This window comes from Macrobrachium nipponense, chromosome 11, assembly GCF_015104395.2.
Source record: "Macrobrachium nipponense isolate FS-2020 chromosome 11, ASM1510439v2, whole genome shotgun sequence".
Taxonomy (NCBI): Eukaryota; Metazoa; Arthropoda; class Malacostraca; order Decapoda; family Palaemonidae; genus Macrobrachium; species Macrobrachium nipponense.
Window position 1 is genome coordinate 54,067,833 of NC_061087.1, and position 17,807 is coordinate 54,085,639.

The 17,807-nt window shown below is 41.0% G+C and overlaps 1 protein-coding gene across 4 annotated transcripts in view; it reads left to right on the top strand.

The window, feature by feature from the left end:
• LOC135205978 (uncharacterized) overlaps positions 1 to 17,807 on the top strand; it is a 143,857-nt gene that overhangs the window by 86,656 nt on the left and 39,394 nt on the right. For 3 of the 4 annotated variants that reach the window (XM_064237160.1, XM_064237168.1, XM_064237154.1), the window contains exon 6: positions 7,340 to 7,795. The exons of the other annotated variant lie outside the window; for it this stretch is intronic. In XM_064237160.1, coding sequence (XP_064093230.1) covers positions 7,340 to 7,795 — 456 coding nt within the window. The remainder of the gene's footprint in view (positions 1 to 7,339; positions 7,796 to 17,807) is intronic. 4 annotated transcript variants of the gene reach the window in all.

Sequence of the window (17,807 nt, forward strand, 5' to 3'; positions counted from 1 at the left end):
ACGCCAAAGAGAAAGCATTGAAGCCCTGTGTAAATGCCAAGGTAACATTGAAAAGTCCCTCGCTAGAACTACCTTGTTCATTGTTGCCAACAGCCACCGCCACGTTACATGTACACGGCCAAACCAACTGCATCCAATTGTTCTTCGACACTGGGAGCCTGCACAGCTTCATATCAGCCACCTTTGCCAAGAGTAGCATTAAATCTAGCTCCCTTTGGCTCTGCGGAAATCAAGAGACAATTCGATGTGGTGGCGTGCAAGATCGAAATGGGAAAATGAGTGATTTGCATGAAGCTAGTAGTGCACGATCACATAGATGTGCCCATTCACAATATATGCTACGCTAAAATAAAGAAACATCTCGTAAGTAAAGGTTATCACATTGCCGATGAAGAGATGTGACATGATAAAGTAAAGGGAGTAGATGTACTCATAGGAGCCGATTATTTCAGCTATTTCATCGTCGGGTCGGAGCGAATCGATGTGATCATTCATTTTGTAATGAGTGGTGGAGGCTGGACCGAATCGGGATCGCTCCTTCAGGGCAGTATACAATTCAAGAAATAGATACCATTGCAAAGGTAAACCAGAGTGTTGTTCATACTAACCATGGCTATCATGTGAGTCTCCCCTTTAAATCCGATGCTAGGCCAGACGTGAATTATCGAAATGCTGTGGCCCAGTTAGAATCATTCAATGCAAAATTTGATCAGGAACCCCAGTACGTGCATATTATGAAAGGGTATTGCAATCTTACTTAGAAGTGGGATTCATAGAAAGGTTAGAAGCCCCCAAAATTGAAGGATATTGCATGCCCCACTTTGGGGTTAAAAAGGAAAGCCGTACTACCCCTTTACACATTGTGTTTAATGCATCAGCAAAGTCAAAGGATAAACTGTCATTGAATGATTGCCTTCTATCTGGCCCAACTTGGTAGAGGCATAGTATAACTTGTTAGTGAAGTTTAGATTTGGTCGATATGCCCTAAGTGCAGACATTAGCAAAGCGTTCCATCACATATTGTTGAATCCCAGTGATGCCAAGTACACACAATTCCTCTGGTGTGAGACACCTAATCATATGGCTACCTTCACCTTTCAGGTTGTGGTATTCGGTGTCACTGTGAGCCCCTTCCTCCTGCAACAAGGCCTGACTCATTCGCAGAAGGAAGGAAGGCCGGACTTGCTAAGTCACTTTTATGTAGATGATTATATCCAAACTTTCAGCAAAATACATTCACAGATGCAGGAACACAAGTGCATGAGAGAACTTTTAGAACGAGCCAACATGCCCTTGACTGGCTGGGCCAGTAATGTTAAAGAATTGGACAAGAGAATGAATTGGGATGAACCTGTGTGTGTGAGTGTGTTGGGGATAGAATGGAACAGGGATGAGAATAAGATCCGGTTCGAAGGACCAAATGTCGCGAATTATACGCCCTTTATTTACTTAGGTTCTAGCCCTGGGTCTGGGCGATAACAAGGTCTGAAGGACTATACTCTACAACCCAGTGGAGGGATTGAGGAAGCAAGGTTCACAATTTTACACACTTTTATTACAAAAATAAACTATGATTACACTCAAAACATTTCCCCACTATTATGTACAAGTTAATTACACGCGAGAAGGTCACAGGAAACATTTAACACGACAATTCAGTGAATTAAAGTGGCACATGGCTGTTGCAATTCTATGTCTGTGAGATGGACTAAGAGATAAAAAATATTAAGAAATTTGACCCAAAACCCACATAATCGGATTGCTCACTTTACGTTTGTTAATAGAAACTCTATTTAGGCTTCATTATTCATAGGATGTGTGGGAGACCCTGCAATAAACTTACACTATAGTATGTTAATTTAATTAAGAGGCAAAGTAACGACTCTGGCTATGTGGAGAGGAGAAGAAGATCTGTCTTACCTTTTACTCTAGTTGGTACCTGGGAAGCATAGAGCGAATAATTTGCGACAGTGAGAATGATGAAAACGAAAACAGAGGGCTTAACAAGATAAAGTAAGATTTACTATCATGTATAATGATTGTGAATGAGTTGCCAGCAATTTCCAGTCCTAAGATTTCGTATTTGACAACAGTGGCAGTTTCTTACATCGATAAAGGAAAGTCTATGAAGACAGATGATGAAATTATCGGTATCACCATTTTCTTAATCTAATTATCCTTTAGTCATATATATATATATATATATATATATATATATATATATATATATATATATATATATATATATAGATATTATATATATAATATAATATAATATATATATATATATATCTAGAGGAGAGAGGAGCGAGTGAGAGACGAGAGAGAGAGAGAGAGAGAGAGAGAGAACTGTTTTCATTTGTTTGTACTTTACCCTTCTTTGAACATTCTTGCCATATACAGTATTTTGGACCTAACAATTTTGTCATTGATAAATTTATAACGTTAGAGAATTCTAACAATGCTATAAGAACAATATATATGAGTATGTTTGAGTGTGTATTTATGTATATAATTAGATTTATAGTCCACACAGAAACACCGTACACAACATAGGTGTCATTAGCAATACGTTTCCAAACTTATTCCTGACTTATAATCTATCTACAGATAATCTGCATTTTTCAATTTGTGATTCCTTAACCGAGTCACAAAATCATAATTATCTCTACCCCAGTCTGTCCAGAAGAAAGAGGCAGAGTTAATCTGCCATCACTTGAGAGGCCAATAACATTATTTTCTTTTTCTTTTTCGCATTGTATCATTTATTTTCATCGGTGAATCTGGGCTAGATATTGGGCATTAGTATAATTTGTGTAGGCGATTAGAAACTAGTGTGAGGGTGTGAACAAAGAGGAAGGTAGAAGCGTACTGAGTTTATTACAGGTAAGGAAAATTCATATATACAACATGCAGACGGAAGTGTAGTCTCTGACCGGCAAGAGAGCAAATATGGGTCAGCGACGGCCAATTTGTGTTTCTTTGGAGACATATATTCATAAATATAAAAGCATACAGAGTATGACATTGCATGATTTATACATTGGTGGAAAGCCTGCTAAACGCTCTTTCGAATGGATGTAAGAATAACAAGACTGTAGGAACACGTACAATAAATTTAGAGATAAAGTGTTGTCCTTACAAATACTTACCCCCCAAGACAATAATTAAGGCATAATTATTGGATGATAGGAACGAGATTCTGATCACTACTCGCAGTAGCGTGCGGGCCGGCGGAGGTGGCCCTGGGTCTGCTAGCAGCTGCCTTGGTAGGTCCTCAACCTTGGAGACTTTGAGGGGGTTTGGAGACAGGATGCCTCCCCTGGGGTAATCCTTGGGGGTTCGACCGTCTTCCGAGGGTGGTCGCAGCCAAGTCTGGGTGGTTTGGTGATCTCTGGCGTTAATTCGAGCTGGGGATGTGGCGTGGGGCGCCCGACAGGGTCTGCATCAGCGTAGTCTTCATCTACTAGGAAGGTGGGCTTCAGTCTGTCTATCATGAGCCAATCCTAACGACCATTTATGGAGATGAGGTATGCCTTGTCAGTACGTCGGAGGAAGCAGAAGGGGCTTTGGTAGGGCCTCGTCAGCGGCGGATGGCAGGCGTCTTCAATGACAAAGACGTGTTTGCAGGACGATAGGGCCTTCAGAAGGAAGTGTTTGGTTCTATCGCAGAAGGTCATGAGGCCGGGCATGAACTTTCCGGCAGTCTCCTGAAGCTTTGCAATGGACATGTCTGCGTTATCGGCATTGGTCGGAAAGAATTTGCCTGCGACTGCCAATGGTTCTCTGTAAACCTTCTCCCTTGGTGATGCCTCGTCATTCGCCCATGGGGCGGTCCGGAGGCCAAGGAGGACCCACGGTAGTTGAGATTCCAGTCTTTGCCAGTGCAGCCCACCATCAGAGACGCCTTCAGTGATCGGTGGACTCTTTCCACCATGCCGTTGGCCGCTGGGTTGAAGGCCGTGGTAGAGTGGAGCGACGTCCTCATCAGGCAGGACAAGGAGCTCCACAGCTCTGGCACAACGAATTGGCTGATCCACCTGGAAAGAATGGGTTCTGCACATGCTTTGGTGGAACAGTCGATTATTGTCAGGAGGTATCTGGCGCCTTCAGACAGGGGCAGGGGACCTGCGACATCCACGTGAGTGTAGCCGAATCTTCGTTTCAGCTGAGGGAACTCCCCCACGCCTGATTCTGTGTGCTGGCTTGACTGGCAAGGGACGCAGTTCCAGGCCCACTCTCGAGAGTCCTTCCAAATTCCATGCCAGACGAACTTCTCCATCAGGAGGCGCATAGTCATCCGGCCCATGAACTGTCTACTTCCATTATCCACTCTTACAGAAATAGTCGACAGGAGTCGTAAATGGCGGGCAAAACCATTTGAGGAAAGCCTGAACACACCTGGGGAAGATATGCCGTTTTGAGTTAGTTAGAGGCGTTGGCTCTCCGCGGCAGGAGCTTTCAGAGATCTAAACTGAGGCGCCATATGAGTCTGCTAAAGATATCTGAAGGTGAGCGGCGGTAGTTAGTCTCTTAATGGCTAAGCCAAAACCACTTGGTTTGCCATCCAAACCGGGAGGTCACCAGTTGTGAGGGTAGGAACAAAGAAGCAGGTAGAAGTGTACTGATTTAATACAGGTAAGGGAAATTCATATATACAACAAGCGGGCGGAAGTGTAGTGTCCGACCCAAGAGAGAGTAAAAATGGGTTGGCGACAGCCGATTTGTGTTTCTTTGGAGACATTCATAAATATAAAAGTATACAAAGTATGATGTTGCTTGATTTATACATTGGCGGAAAGCCCGCTGAACGCTCTTTCAAATTGATGTAAGAACAACGCATCTGTAGGAACACATACAATAAATTTGGAGATAAAGCGTTGGCCCTACAACACTTCCTCGGACCTAGAGAAAATATATTATACTAGGATTTACTTTATCAGCTCCCCATATATATACGTACTAAACGGCTCAGGGAGCGCTGGCGCGCTACCTATATATATGTACTAAATGGCTCAGGGAGCATTGGGGCGCTATGTATGTATACGTTCTAAATGGTTAAAAGGTTAACAAGTTGTGAAACCCAATTTTATTACAAATTTTAACTATGTCATTTTACAAAATACATGAACTGAAAGGTAGACTCACGCCAACGGACAACTTACAAAAGGAAATCAACTTTAAAACAATTCACAACGAGGTTCCAAATGCACACAAGGACAAGGCAGGGAACTTTAAAAAACTGTGGAAAAAATCCCATCACCTTAGTCCCCAGGATCCCATCAGTCTCTAAGAGTTTCACACATAAAAACCTTATTTGTGCAACATTTCACCTATTCGATTTCCCCAGTGTCGATATTCACGAGCTACAATATCCTGTGTCCAAAATCGTATGCACTATTTAAATCTTTTGAGGGATATTTATTGAATTACATTTCAAAGTAGAACAAAAGCAATTATCCTTATGTTCACTTCAGTAAATTCTTGCCTAGACCGGTTTGCGTGACATCACAAAATCACATGCGCAAATGAGTTCCAAATTCGTCTCTTGAGCGGGACTACCTTGTCATCACTATATCGTGGCACGTACACCATTTCTAGTTGAACGATTTTAATAATACTGTCATTTTGTTTTTTATGATTCATGGAATCAGTGGTTATTCAGCAACAGGGCCAACAGCTTTACGTGACTTCCGAACCATGTCGAGAGTGAACTTCTATCACCAGAAATACACATGTCTGTCTCCTCAATGGAATGCCTGAGAATTGAACTCGCAGCCATCAAGGTGACAGGCCAAGACCAAACTGATCACGCCACTGAGGCGCCTAATAATTGTGGGGGTTAGTAAACAATTTTTTTAGGGGGTAGTAGACCATCTTTTTTGGGGGGTAATAAACTTTATTTTTGGAGGGGCTGGTGGGGTGGGGGAGTTACCAGTATGTCATTTTTGTGGGAACTACCTGGCTGGCAGAACACGGTATACTGACTTGAACTCCAAGCTGTACACATTTATAAGTTTTTATACCCAATGACATCATCCAATTTTGAGCTTTTTCTGTTTCAAGCTCTTTTGCACCTAAGGAGATGACGACTTGTTTGGTAAGAACACATAAGCATTTTTAAAACAAGTGCTGTGTGCGGAAGAACAATGAAGACTATGCTTTTTCATGAAAGGTAGGTCCGAGGTGTAGAGCTCTTGCCTCAGCTGTTGGGAATTTCTTCAAAATGATAAAGGATTATATTTATTTTTTCAAGTGTTGCAGGTCTACCAATGGAAGTGAAGCACTTGGCAGTCTAAGGTCATGATGTTTCCTTGTGAAGAATAATTTTTGTTTTAATCAGTTACATTTAGATATTATTGTGCATATGCTTTCACATGTACTAAAGGAAGGACTCCTGAAGTTTTCCAGCTAGATTTTTAGTATGACTGAAGGGTCATAATTCAGGCACAAAATTCACTGCTTAGGTCAACACAGGTATGAGGGCTTTAGTGAAAAATTACCATAGCAGCCAGCCTGTGCTTGGGAATTAAACTCATTTCTCGTAATATTGGGTGCCATCAGAAGTCAAAGTCGTCAGTTTCTGTCCTCCCCCAAGCTATTGTTTCTCAGGCGGACGTCAGTCAGGTAACCCCAACCCCCCATCATGATGTCACTCATGGTGGTAACCAGTGGTAGACAGCTTCACTTATTCTCCCCTGATGGAAGGCGAACGCTGGTCCGCAAGATTACGAGACAAATATGTTACTAACTGTACTAGGCAGCTGCAAACAAAATGGCAATCAATGCCATGTTCATCCTTTAGATGATGATTTAAGGATAAATGCCATCATAATGTACCATCCAAACTGGCCTGTTGCACAATTTTGCAATTCTGAATGCTGACACCTTCCACCCATCAGGCTAATGTCCTGTCTCTCTGTTCTTCCTTTCAGAACTTCCAAATTATGCACGCTTTCTACCAGCTATCTTCATTCTTTCCAAGTACCAAATCACATTAAAGTGCTTTGATTCAGCTTTTCATGTATGCAAGCCATTACTACCTTTTTGGCCATCTCTACATTCTCTTTCTTTCAACCCTTCTGTCCAATTGTACTATGCTTCCAGTGAATTGCAAACAACCGTTTTCTTCTAATTCACATATTTACAGGTAGGCTATATGTGTATATAATTATAATGTATTTTTGTATAAAAATATGCTTGAATAATTATTTTCACATAAACAGACTGCTTCAAAATAATATATGTGTCGTTTGTTATAAAATCAATTTTTAATAAGATGTATGTTATGGTGAACTGTATGGCTTATTTTTGTGAGAATTGTTATTTTTCTCACCAGCTGGCAAGGATGGAAACTGGAATGGGCCTGGCCGGCAGCAGCTGTCCTCTACTGCAAGCAATACTCCTGGTAGACCACACCCGCCATCTTCACTACACTCAACTAGGAATCTTTTACTGGGAAACAATAGTAGCCCAGTTCGTAATGAGCCTTCACAACTGAAACCTCCAAACTTGGCTCAGGGGCCATTGATGCTTCCATCAGCAATTAAATCCTCGCCACAATTTATCCAACAAGTTGGTACTTCTGCTCCTTTAGAAAAAGCCCCCAAACCTCCTACTTCATTGCCGGAGTTGTCAGACGCTAAAAGACATCCATTTCTGCCTCCTTGTGTTGAGCGAATCAGCATTGGAGATGGAGTGAGTGTTGAACTAAGCCCACTTTACCGGACATTGATCGATGTGCCCTACTTCCATGCGATTTCCAGGAGTAAATCGATGAAGCTTCTTCAAAAAGGTATGTAATATATATATATTATATATATATATATATAATATATATATATATATATATATATATATATGTGTGTGTGTGTGTGTGTGTGTGTGTGTGTGTGTGTGTTTGTATGGTTCTTTACATTGCATGGAAACAGTGACTTCCGAACCACCTCGAGAGTGCATTTCTATCACCAGAAATACACATATCTCACACCTCAATGGAATGCCCGAGAATAGAAATCGAGGCCAACGAGGTAGCACGCCAACGCCATACCGACCACGCCATTGAGGTGATCTTTGTGTGTGTGCGTAAAATATCAAGTCCATTCCCCAAATAAAGTGACTTGAGAGAAGTAAAAACAAAGCCTTATCAATTACATTTCTCGTGGGTTGGAAGGTATTCTCTGGGTATAGTGAATTTAGAATTGAACAATATGTCTGGCTTAATATTTCTGAATATAAAAAAATGTCGCGTTGTTACCAACTTACCAATCAGCTGTCATGGTGGAGGCGAGTTGATATCGATTCCGAGTTCGAAGCTTAATTCGAAAGTATTATCTAGATTCTAGAACAGAGTCGACATCAACTGGTACTTCTCTTGGTGACTCAGTTGTCCCAAGTTGTAGCTGTTTCACCAGCATTAATTTTTTATTGCAATTTTTCTATTTTTCCAATGACTTCTTTTTCAGGTAATTCATATAGTAACTGTCCAAATTGCATAGGGTCACTTAAAGAAGTGTAACAAGTGTTTCTTGGAATCTTGACGCAGCTACAGATTTCTCGTTGTTATTTTCAAGGGCTGATGCATGCAATGAACTGGGTAGGACATTTATACATGTAAAAGAGTGCCACTGAAATCCCCTCGGCTTCTTTTCACCACATTGTCAAACAAACCCTTTTAAAATACAAAAGAGTATTGCTGAATATAAAATCCAAGGGAAAATAAAATTGGTAACATTTTTATTGTCTTCATTATAAGAAATGAAATAACCAAAACCAAACTACAATTCCGTGTAGGTACCCTAATTATACAGAATCCAGTCATCAAGCAAAGAAAAGGCACAAACAATAAAGAAAAATAAATAACCACGTTTAATTAATTAAACTGATGAAAGATATTTTATCAACACGAGTTCAACAGTTATTCCACAGTAAAGCACTACAAATTATCTTGTCAGGTGCATATCAACTAAGAGAGAATCGAAGTCATCCACTGAACTTCCCAAAACATAGTGGCCCAGGCTTATCACTCAGGGATCTTCCAGTAAAGGTCCAGCACCAGCAGCAGAAATTCATCATGAACTTGAGATACGTCAGGTAATCAGCGGCTGCTTCAACTTCTTCCATATTCTCAAAAATCGAATGGAACTCCAGACCATGCGTAGGGACACACGCTCTCTGCCGTCCTAAAATAACACAACACACACAAGTTATATAAGCAATGAAACTACTATTATCACAATTCAAGAAAAATCTGTTTGCTGTCGTTAAGAATTTTACAAGAAACCAGTCACTTTGAAAACAACTTAGCAGTGAAAACTGAGATGTTACAATGCTGAAAGCTTTCCATGACGACTAAAACTTTCCAAGGATCATTGAGAAAAAGTTAAACCACCCGACTTCCTTATGTCCTCAAAAATCCCAGCAAATCATTTATTTAAAACTGAAAATGAATTAATATATATTTTAGCTAATTACAATATACATGAGGCCTATCGTGTGAAAGTGACAAAACACTTTTGATAAGTTGAGTATCGGTAAGATGGCAACGATTTCCTAGCTCCAGCTCTCTCTCTCTCTCTCTCTCTCTCTCTCTCTCTCTCTCTCTCTCTCTCTATCTCCTCTCTCTCTTCTCTCTCTCTCTCTCTCTCTCTCTCTCTCTCTCTCTCTCTACTGTCGTAAGAGCCTCTGGAAAGCAGCTACAAGTTTCATGAACCAGGAAGGCTTCAGCATACATAGAGCCAGTAAAATACTGCCACTTGTGTCATTATCAAGACTGAGGTGTACTGTGAAATACTGGACATCTTTCTTTATGTACAGAAACCCCCTATCAAGATATTAGAAAAGAATAATTGTTATCAACACTATCAGCGCTGTCCATGGCTTCCGCCCTGTCTAAAGGGATTTTGAACTTTCTACATTAAGGAAATATAGAAAACCAAAAGGCTGGTAACAACTCATCAATTTTACAAAAACTTCAATTCTGATTTGGCATTCTGTGTGCTTTCTAGTTACTACCATAAATCAGTAGAGTATCTAAAAGATGATGCTTCATGGTGACATAGCATTCTTGGATATGGATTCCGTGTTCACCTATATTCCTTTTGATACCACCACACAAAATATCCTTGAATCTTCCTAAAAGTAGGTTGTTGAGGTTTGTATTAAGAGGTTGCTATTCAGATCTCACCATGGACATGTTATGTGCAACAAAATAGGGTTGCCTTGGATTTCTCTCTTGGAATCCTATTAGGTCCTGCCCACACTAGCGAGCACTGCCCAACAGGAAGGCACTGTTCCCATAACCTGTTCCACTATACCGACCGACCGAGTATGGAGCCAGAATGATGCAATTATCTGGTAACACTGCTTCAGAAGCGAGAGAAAATTTAAACAGCTGGAAGTGCCAGACCTGCATGCCCACCCGCTAGTGCGGACAGGCCTTTAGCAAATTTTCAAGTGGTGATCCTCGAAGAATGTGAGTTTAACCATTGAAGGATGACCCTCATTTCCTGAAATTACATAGGCGATACCTTCATAGTGTAAAGAGCTAAAAGGTCTGTTAAGTCATTTGTGACGAGTCTGGGCTCAACTTCATCTTCAAGCTCAGTAGCAACAAGCTACCCCTTTCAATGTTCACATGACCAAAGAAGGAAAGAGTTCCAACCAGTAGTTGATAATAGTTTATACAAAACTGGTTTTCTTTCTGTACAGGAACAATGAATGGCCAAGAAGATACCTGCATAGTGTAATTTTGAAATAGACCAGAAGAGCTCTTATACATTTCTCTGGCTGGACTGCCACTCATGAAGTCGCTTACAAGGATTGTCAAAGACCCTCTTGACAATGGACAATAACAACCAGCAACAACAGCTGGGTGATGAAAGCATGCCCCAGCTTAGAACTCTATTACCAGGCATGTATGAACAACCATTGCACAGAAGAAAAGGCCCTTTGCGGTATTATCAACAGGAACATCTTCCTTATCAATTCAGTCGAGAAAATCTTCTTTATGATCCACTTTGGAAAGGGAAATTATTATAATCCAGCCTCTACAATGAATCCCCTTCAGAAGACAAACATGCTTTGCCAAAGCAAGTGCCATATTGAAGCAGAATGCCCTCATTTCTACATTGATCTAACCATGACACTTCTTTGAAGAGAATCTCCCATCACCTACAGAATGGTACTGTTTATGATCATGTCACGAGCACCATTCAAATTCAATTGATTTAATTGCCAAGGGAGAAAGTATTTCCTTATATGAATACCCTTACCCAGTTGGATTGTACTCCATTTCTCTATTAGTAGTAGAGTGGATGCCCACACCATGCCTCCTACACCCCTTTTTGTATATATATATATATATATATATATATATATATATTATATATATATATATATATATATATATATATATATAGCACGGAATACCTCCCCGCTACTTTGACTCTCACATACAGCTATTGAAGTATATCGTGGACGACCTCTTCCCACTTTATTTTACTTTAGGCAGTTCCCCTTGTAAGGATCATTAAGGAGATTAAAACTGTCCATTATTTTATCCCTTTTTCCGGGACCCCCTTATTTTAGAGAATGTACATTTTTTTATTTCTTTAATTAAAAGTGTGTATTTTGTTCTGATTATTGTATTCATACTATGTGATTATAATTAATTTATTGTTATATTTATAGTGGTTCCGGCAATCATTTCTCTCTCTATTGCATTTGTAAATACCTCATATTTTTACTTTGATCTTTTAATCCCTCTCTGTTAATATTTGCACATTGACTGTCATCTCACTTCTTGTAACTTTTAACTTTGGAGAACACCAATTGGAATTAATTGTCTTCCTGCCTGGTCTGGTATACGAACGATAGCCCTTGGAGAAGTGCCCTGACAATATACCATATATATATATATATATATATATATATATATATATATATATATATATATATATATATATATATTTATATATATATATATATATATATATATATATATATATATATATATATATATATATATATATATATATATATATATATGCTTAAAAAATCACAGTAGATGCACGTAACTTCATAAATAAGCGAATTCCACAGGAAAATGATAGTCAGAAATCCAAGCGCTTTCGTTCCTGTGGAATTCGCTTATATATATATATATATATATATATATATATATATATATATAATATTAACATATATATATAATATAATTATATGATATATATTATATATTATATATATATTACATATATTATATATAGATATATAATATATATATATATATATATCATATATATATATATATATATATATATATTAGTAGGCCTAGGGTTTTTGAATTAATATATTGCCAATGTGACCTATGGAATGTGAAGAACAGTGGAGAGGCGACGACCCGAGAGTAGCTGACAATGAGTTTCTATGGGTGGCGTGAGATAAAATTGCTTAGTTAGATAAGTCAATGTACGACAGTTTATGAACTCTTCTCAAAGTGCCTTTGTGAAACTGGTTGCGGCCAGAATTGTGAGGCGTTAACGAACTGTGTGTTCGTATATGCGTGTGCGCCTTTTTCTGTTAAAAGGGTATCATACACAAGTCTATTGGGGATTTTGATAGAGGCGTATTCGGGAGGAAGGCAGAGCCACGATGGCGGTGCCTAAGTGTTTTTTGGAATAGTGAGTGAAATAGTCGGACTGCATGGACGGTTCTGGCAATGGGGGGACAGAGAGTTCCCAGAGGGGTGTAGACTTTTTGGTGACTGCATACAGTCAGACATTTTACTGTTGGGGTTTTTTGAGTTAGTCTGTAAGACTTAATTTCTTATTTATTCATTGTTAATAAATGTTTATTTTGATGATGCGACTCTCTCATTTTCATTACCTGTTAGAATGGAGAGAAAGAGGTGGAGAGAGAGAGAGAGAGGAGCTGTGTATTAGTTTGCCTGACGTTTGAGCTACATGCTTACCTAATGAATAATGCGGGAATCTCCCCATTACACACACACACACACACACACACATATATATATATATATATATATATATATATATATATATATATGTGTGTGTGTGTGTGTGTGTGTGTGTGTAATGGGGAGATTCCCGCATTATTCATTAGGTAAGCATGTAGCTCAAACGTCAGGCAAACTAATACACACAGCTCCTCTCTCTCTCTCTCTCCACCTCTTTCTCTCCATTCTAACAGGTAATGAAAATGAGAGAGTCGCATCATCAAAATAAACATTTATTAACAATGAATAAATAAGAAATTAAGTCTTACAGACTAACTCAAAAAACCCCAACAGTAAAATGTCTGACTGTATGCAGTCACCAAAAAGTCTACACCCCTCTGGGAACTCTCTGTCCCCCCATTGCCAGAACCGTCCATGCAGTCCGACTATTTCACTCACTATTCCAAAAAACACTTAGGCACCGCCATCGTGGCTCTGCCTTCCTCCCGAATACGCCTCTATCAAAATCCCCAATAGACTTGTGTATGATACCCTTTTAACAGAAAAAGGCGCACACGCATATACGAACACACAGTTCGTTAACGCCTCACAATTGCAAGTTCGTTAACGCCTCACAATATATATATATATATATATATATATATATATATATATATATATATATATATATATATATATATGGTATATTGTCTTCCTGCCTAGTCTGGTATATGAACGATAACCCTTGGAGAAGTGTCATGACAATATACCAAATATAGGGATATCACAATTTTTGGAAGTAAATTTTATTTTTCCTAACTATACGAACATAAGGTCCTTTTCACAAGGAATAACTTTCGGCGTAGCTGGAATTACGACCGTTAAATTCTTGAACAAGGTGGTTAGGCAGTAATTACCATGTGGCAGGAGGGTAGACTAGTCTGCCCGGATGTAAACACTCCACTTTGCCTTTCAGCCCAGGTTCAGATTGAGGGGTGGCATGAGGTGGGCATGTATGTAAAGGACCTCAGGTTTGTATAGTTAGGAAAGATACAATTTACTTCCAAAAAGGAAGACTCACTGATTGGTGGGAGGAATGTGAGTGAGCCTCTAGAACTGACTGGAGTTCTACACACCTAGGCTACTCCTCCTGGTCGTAAGAGCGAGGAGGAGTGCCCTGCCTCTGACAACTTGCTCGGTGTATAGGAGCTGCATGATCAAAAGTCAGACTTCTGGGCCTTTTCGAAATGAGTGAGGAATTGTAACTCATCCGAAAATGGGCTGTGAAGAATATTTAGAGTTGGAGGCATTAATGCAAAGTTCTGGGAAGGGTATCCATTATTGCCAGTCTCCTTCATCCCCTTGCTAGAGGAAGGAGCGGGATTGCTTCTATGATTCTGATAAGAAACATAAAAAGGATGCTCTATGTGTAAGCTTACCGCATCAATCGTCCGACCAGCCAGTGTAAGTTCAAGTCCTATCCTCAACCCAAAGGAAGAGGAGTGGAAGGACGAGGTGGGGAAGGTGGAGAGGCCACTCACTCTCGCATCCTTCTTACCTCTAGAACTGCACACGATAGGCGAGATGCAACTTGTCCTCTTGAAGGAGCTGGGTAAGCAAACACAACCTGCAAGCATCCACCACTGGTCCAAGGAAATGAGGTTCCAAAGACCTGTGGGCAGGCCCGAAGGGAAAGATAAATATGGTCGCAATGACCTTATCTATCTTCCTGTCCAACATATTCTTCGGTGTGATGACAAGTACCCATCCACTGGACTATCCAACTGCAGAGAAGTCTCTCACAGTCTCATAATACTCGGAGAAAGACGTGTCATTGGATACTTCTGCAATGGCATCCGCGGTGGATAAAGACACCGACACTCCATGGTGAGTTTCGATACTTATGGGTACAGCAACACGCCAATAGGACAAAGTAATGACTGATCTGGATCAACCAATACAAAGTCCACAGCGTAGCTCATGACGACGATCTCGGACTCTTCAACAACTGCTGACTGACTGCGCTCAGTGTGAGGCGAGCAGTCATGCATCCGAGACGTAGTCACATGACACGCCTTTTGAAGGGTTATGCCGAGAAACCATACAAATCGTCTATCTTGTTCGCAACCGATTTTGGGAGACGAGATGATGATTCTCTCAAGGCATGTGCCCATCAGACGATAGTCAATTGCCTTCTAAGAGACCGAGGTCCCTGATGGCAAGACAGAAGTTCTCATAGTAGCTGAATCTCAACTAAGGAAAATCAATACTGTATGCTAGTGAAAGACTAAGGTGAATGGGGACCTACGTCTTCACAGCTGAATCGAGAGAAGTTAACTCTCAAGATTCTGAATGTAGAAAAAGTCCCGTCGATGACACCAACCAGTGAAGATGGCTTTAATCCCTGTTGTTTTACAAAGCACTGAAAATGCTAAACCGCTATTTCATTACTGTTCGGTGAGAAGTCGGAGTTTGCAATGAAAGCGGAGCACCTTTCAGTAATGAAAACACAGGGATTGTACTGCCTGAAGAGCCGTTTCTCATGGGCTGGATCAGGGAGGACATTTCTATTTCCTTTGGAAGTAGAGCTGGCAGAGCGAGGAACAGGCGATGTCTTCCGTTATTCATCTACAATTCGGGGTGAACAAAGAATAATTGCACATCTACGAATTACGAGATGTATTTTTAAGCGGAAGACGGCTACAGACTTCTGTTACCGTGAGGTAAACAGAAAGATGATAATGAGTCTAGTGAGATATCTCTGTCTGAAAATTCTTGCAACGGCAAAAGGCGATGCAGGAGAGATGGTCATACACGTATGCAAGAATTCCAGCCAACCGGAGACCTAAGTCTGTGATTGCTGGGCAGAGATTCTATTCAGTAGTCAATCATCGCAGAGGATGAATGATGACAGCCGACCGAACTATCTTGGAGAGCAAGCCGTACTAGGTGAGGCAGGCAGGCTGGCAGCACCGTACAACGCTGGCTCTTGCTAACTTGTCATCCTGAGTTGTCAGGTAATCCATTCCATGAAGGAATGCGCTCAGCTAGAACCATCGAGCGCAAGAAAAATATGTTCGAGCATTTGCATTTTAACTGAAATGGAAGGAAGAAAACCGTCCTGTTCGGTGGATGCAAACGCTGTGGCGTTGTTGTTGTAAACCATACCACTAGTATCTCAAAATCAAAACTGGTAACTCTTGGGAGGCTTGCAAGGCAGTCCCGAGTTGCTGTTCAATTAAGAGAAGACACTATTCGTCTTGGTCACATATCCGTAGAGTTAACTACAGTTATGTGCTTGCTACTCGGATAATTCAACTGATAACAGAAGCATGTTGTGAGAGAAATATACGTAGTATATTTGTAGGTTCCTGCACATAGACCTCCAGCCTAAATTCTCTTCCATTCGAGGAACAAGAATATGGATTGGAAGCAGACCTCCTTCATTATCTAATGAAGAGAGTGAAGGTGAAGTTTTCCCAAAGGAAGACTTCTACAGTGATAACAGGATATCGAAGACAACTAGTTCAAGCTGAACTGGATGTTCCCAAAACAGTAGCACTGGAGAGGCATTCAAACTCTCGGTGCTATCCATCCTGAATGGATTGACGTATGTACAGTAATATCCTAGGATTGAACCAAAAACATAGTCTCTCGGTTTTGAATTCCGAGGAGTAAACTACACTGAATTACTCTTATTTCCTTGTTTCATTCTGGTATAACCAAGAAGTAAAGGCAAAAAAGAGAGGAGGATTGACTTATTGCCCGCTCTTCTCTATCCCAGGGGTGACCGCGTACTGAGGTGATGGACCGTCAGGTCCATACAGGCTGAGTCCCTCCCGAGATGTTCATCCTTCAGCAGCAGTACTTCCTTCGAACGGTAGAAATTCCAGGAATTAATGGCTTAGCAAGACTCCCCTGTTCGTAACAACAATTACTGGGAATGTCTGTCTCGACAATGTGTTTGGAAATTACAGGAAAACCAAAACACTCCTGAGATGCCAGAAATTCCAAGGAATTCAAGCATTCAGCGAGATTCCCAATTATCGTAGTAACAATTATCAGGAATTCTCGTCTCGCCCACTCTGGACCGTGGTCTCGCCCAAGTGTTTGCAGATTGTAGAAGACAAAAACACTCGGAGAGTGCTAGAAATTCCGAAGAATTTTAAGTGCTTGGCAAAATCCCCCGAATTTCGTCAGACGATCATTGGGTGGTGGCCCTCCCAATTCCCTTAGAAATCGAGGGGGAATGGGCAAGATCCTTCCTCAACGACGGGGACTTACGTTCGGTAGGACCTGAGGGTTGGAGAAGCGAGTCACGGGCAGCCATCAACCTGGGGTGATGGCCGTTTCGAGAGTCTAGGAAAACATTACTGTCTGGAGAAAACGTTTTCCCGAAGAGGGTTATGAAACTCGTACTGTAGGCGAAATATCTGCCGCCACCGTGACCATCGTCAGGGTGGGGCTGAGAGTGCACCTGACAGGAGAGAGCCGATACCATCCTCCGACATGTCCCAGTCCTCATCAAGGCCAAAACCTCTCAAGAGGACCGAAGGGGGAGCCCACACCAGTCTCTGCGTGTGCGGTCCAGTCGGACCGTCATGTGAACAGCGGTGATTGTCACTCCTTGAGTCTAGGAAAGCATCATCGTCCTCACCAGCCCCCACGACCTCCTCCAACCACTTGAGCATATGATCTGTTTGGTCCCAAGACCGAACCAGGCTTGTGGCCGGACCGTGAGAAGAGCATTCGTCAAGGTCACTCCTGTTTGCCTCGTTCCTCCTGGTGTAGCCCAAGGGGGTTGAAGGGACAGGTGAGGGAGACCTGACGCTCCTACCCTACCTACTAG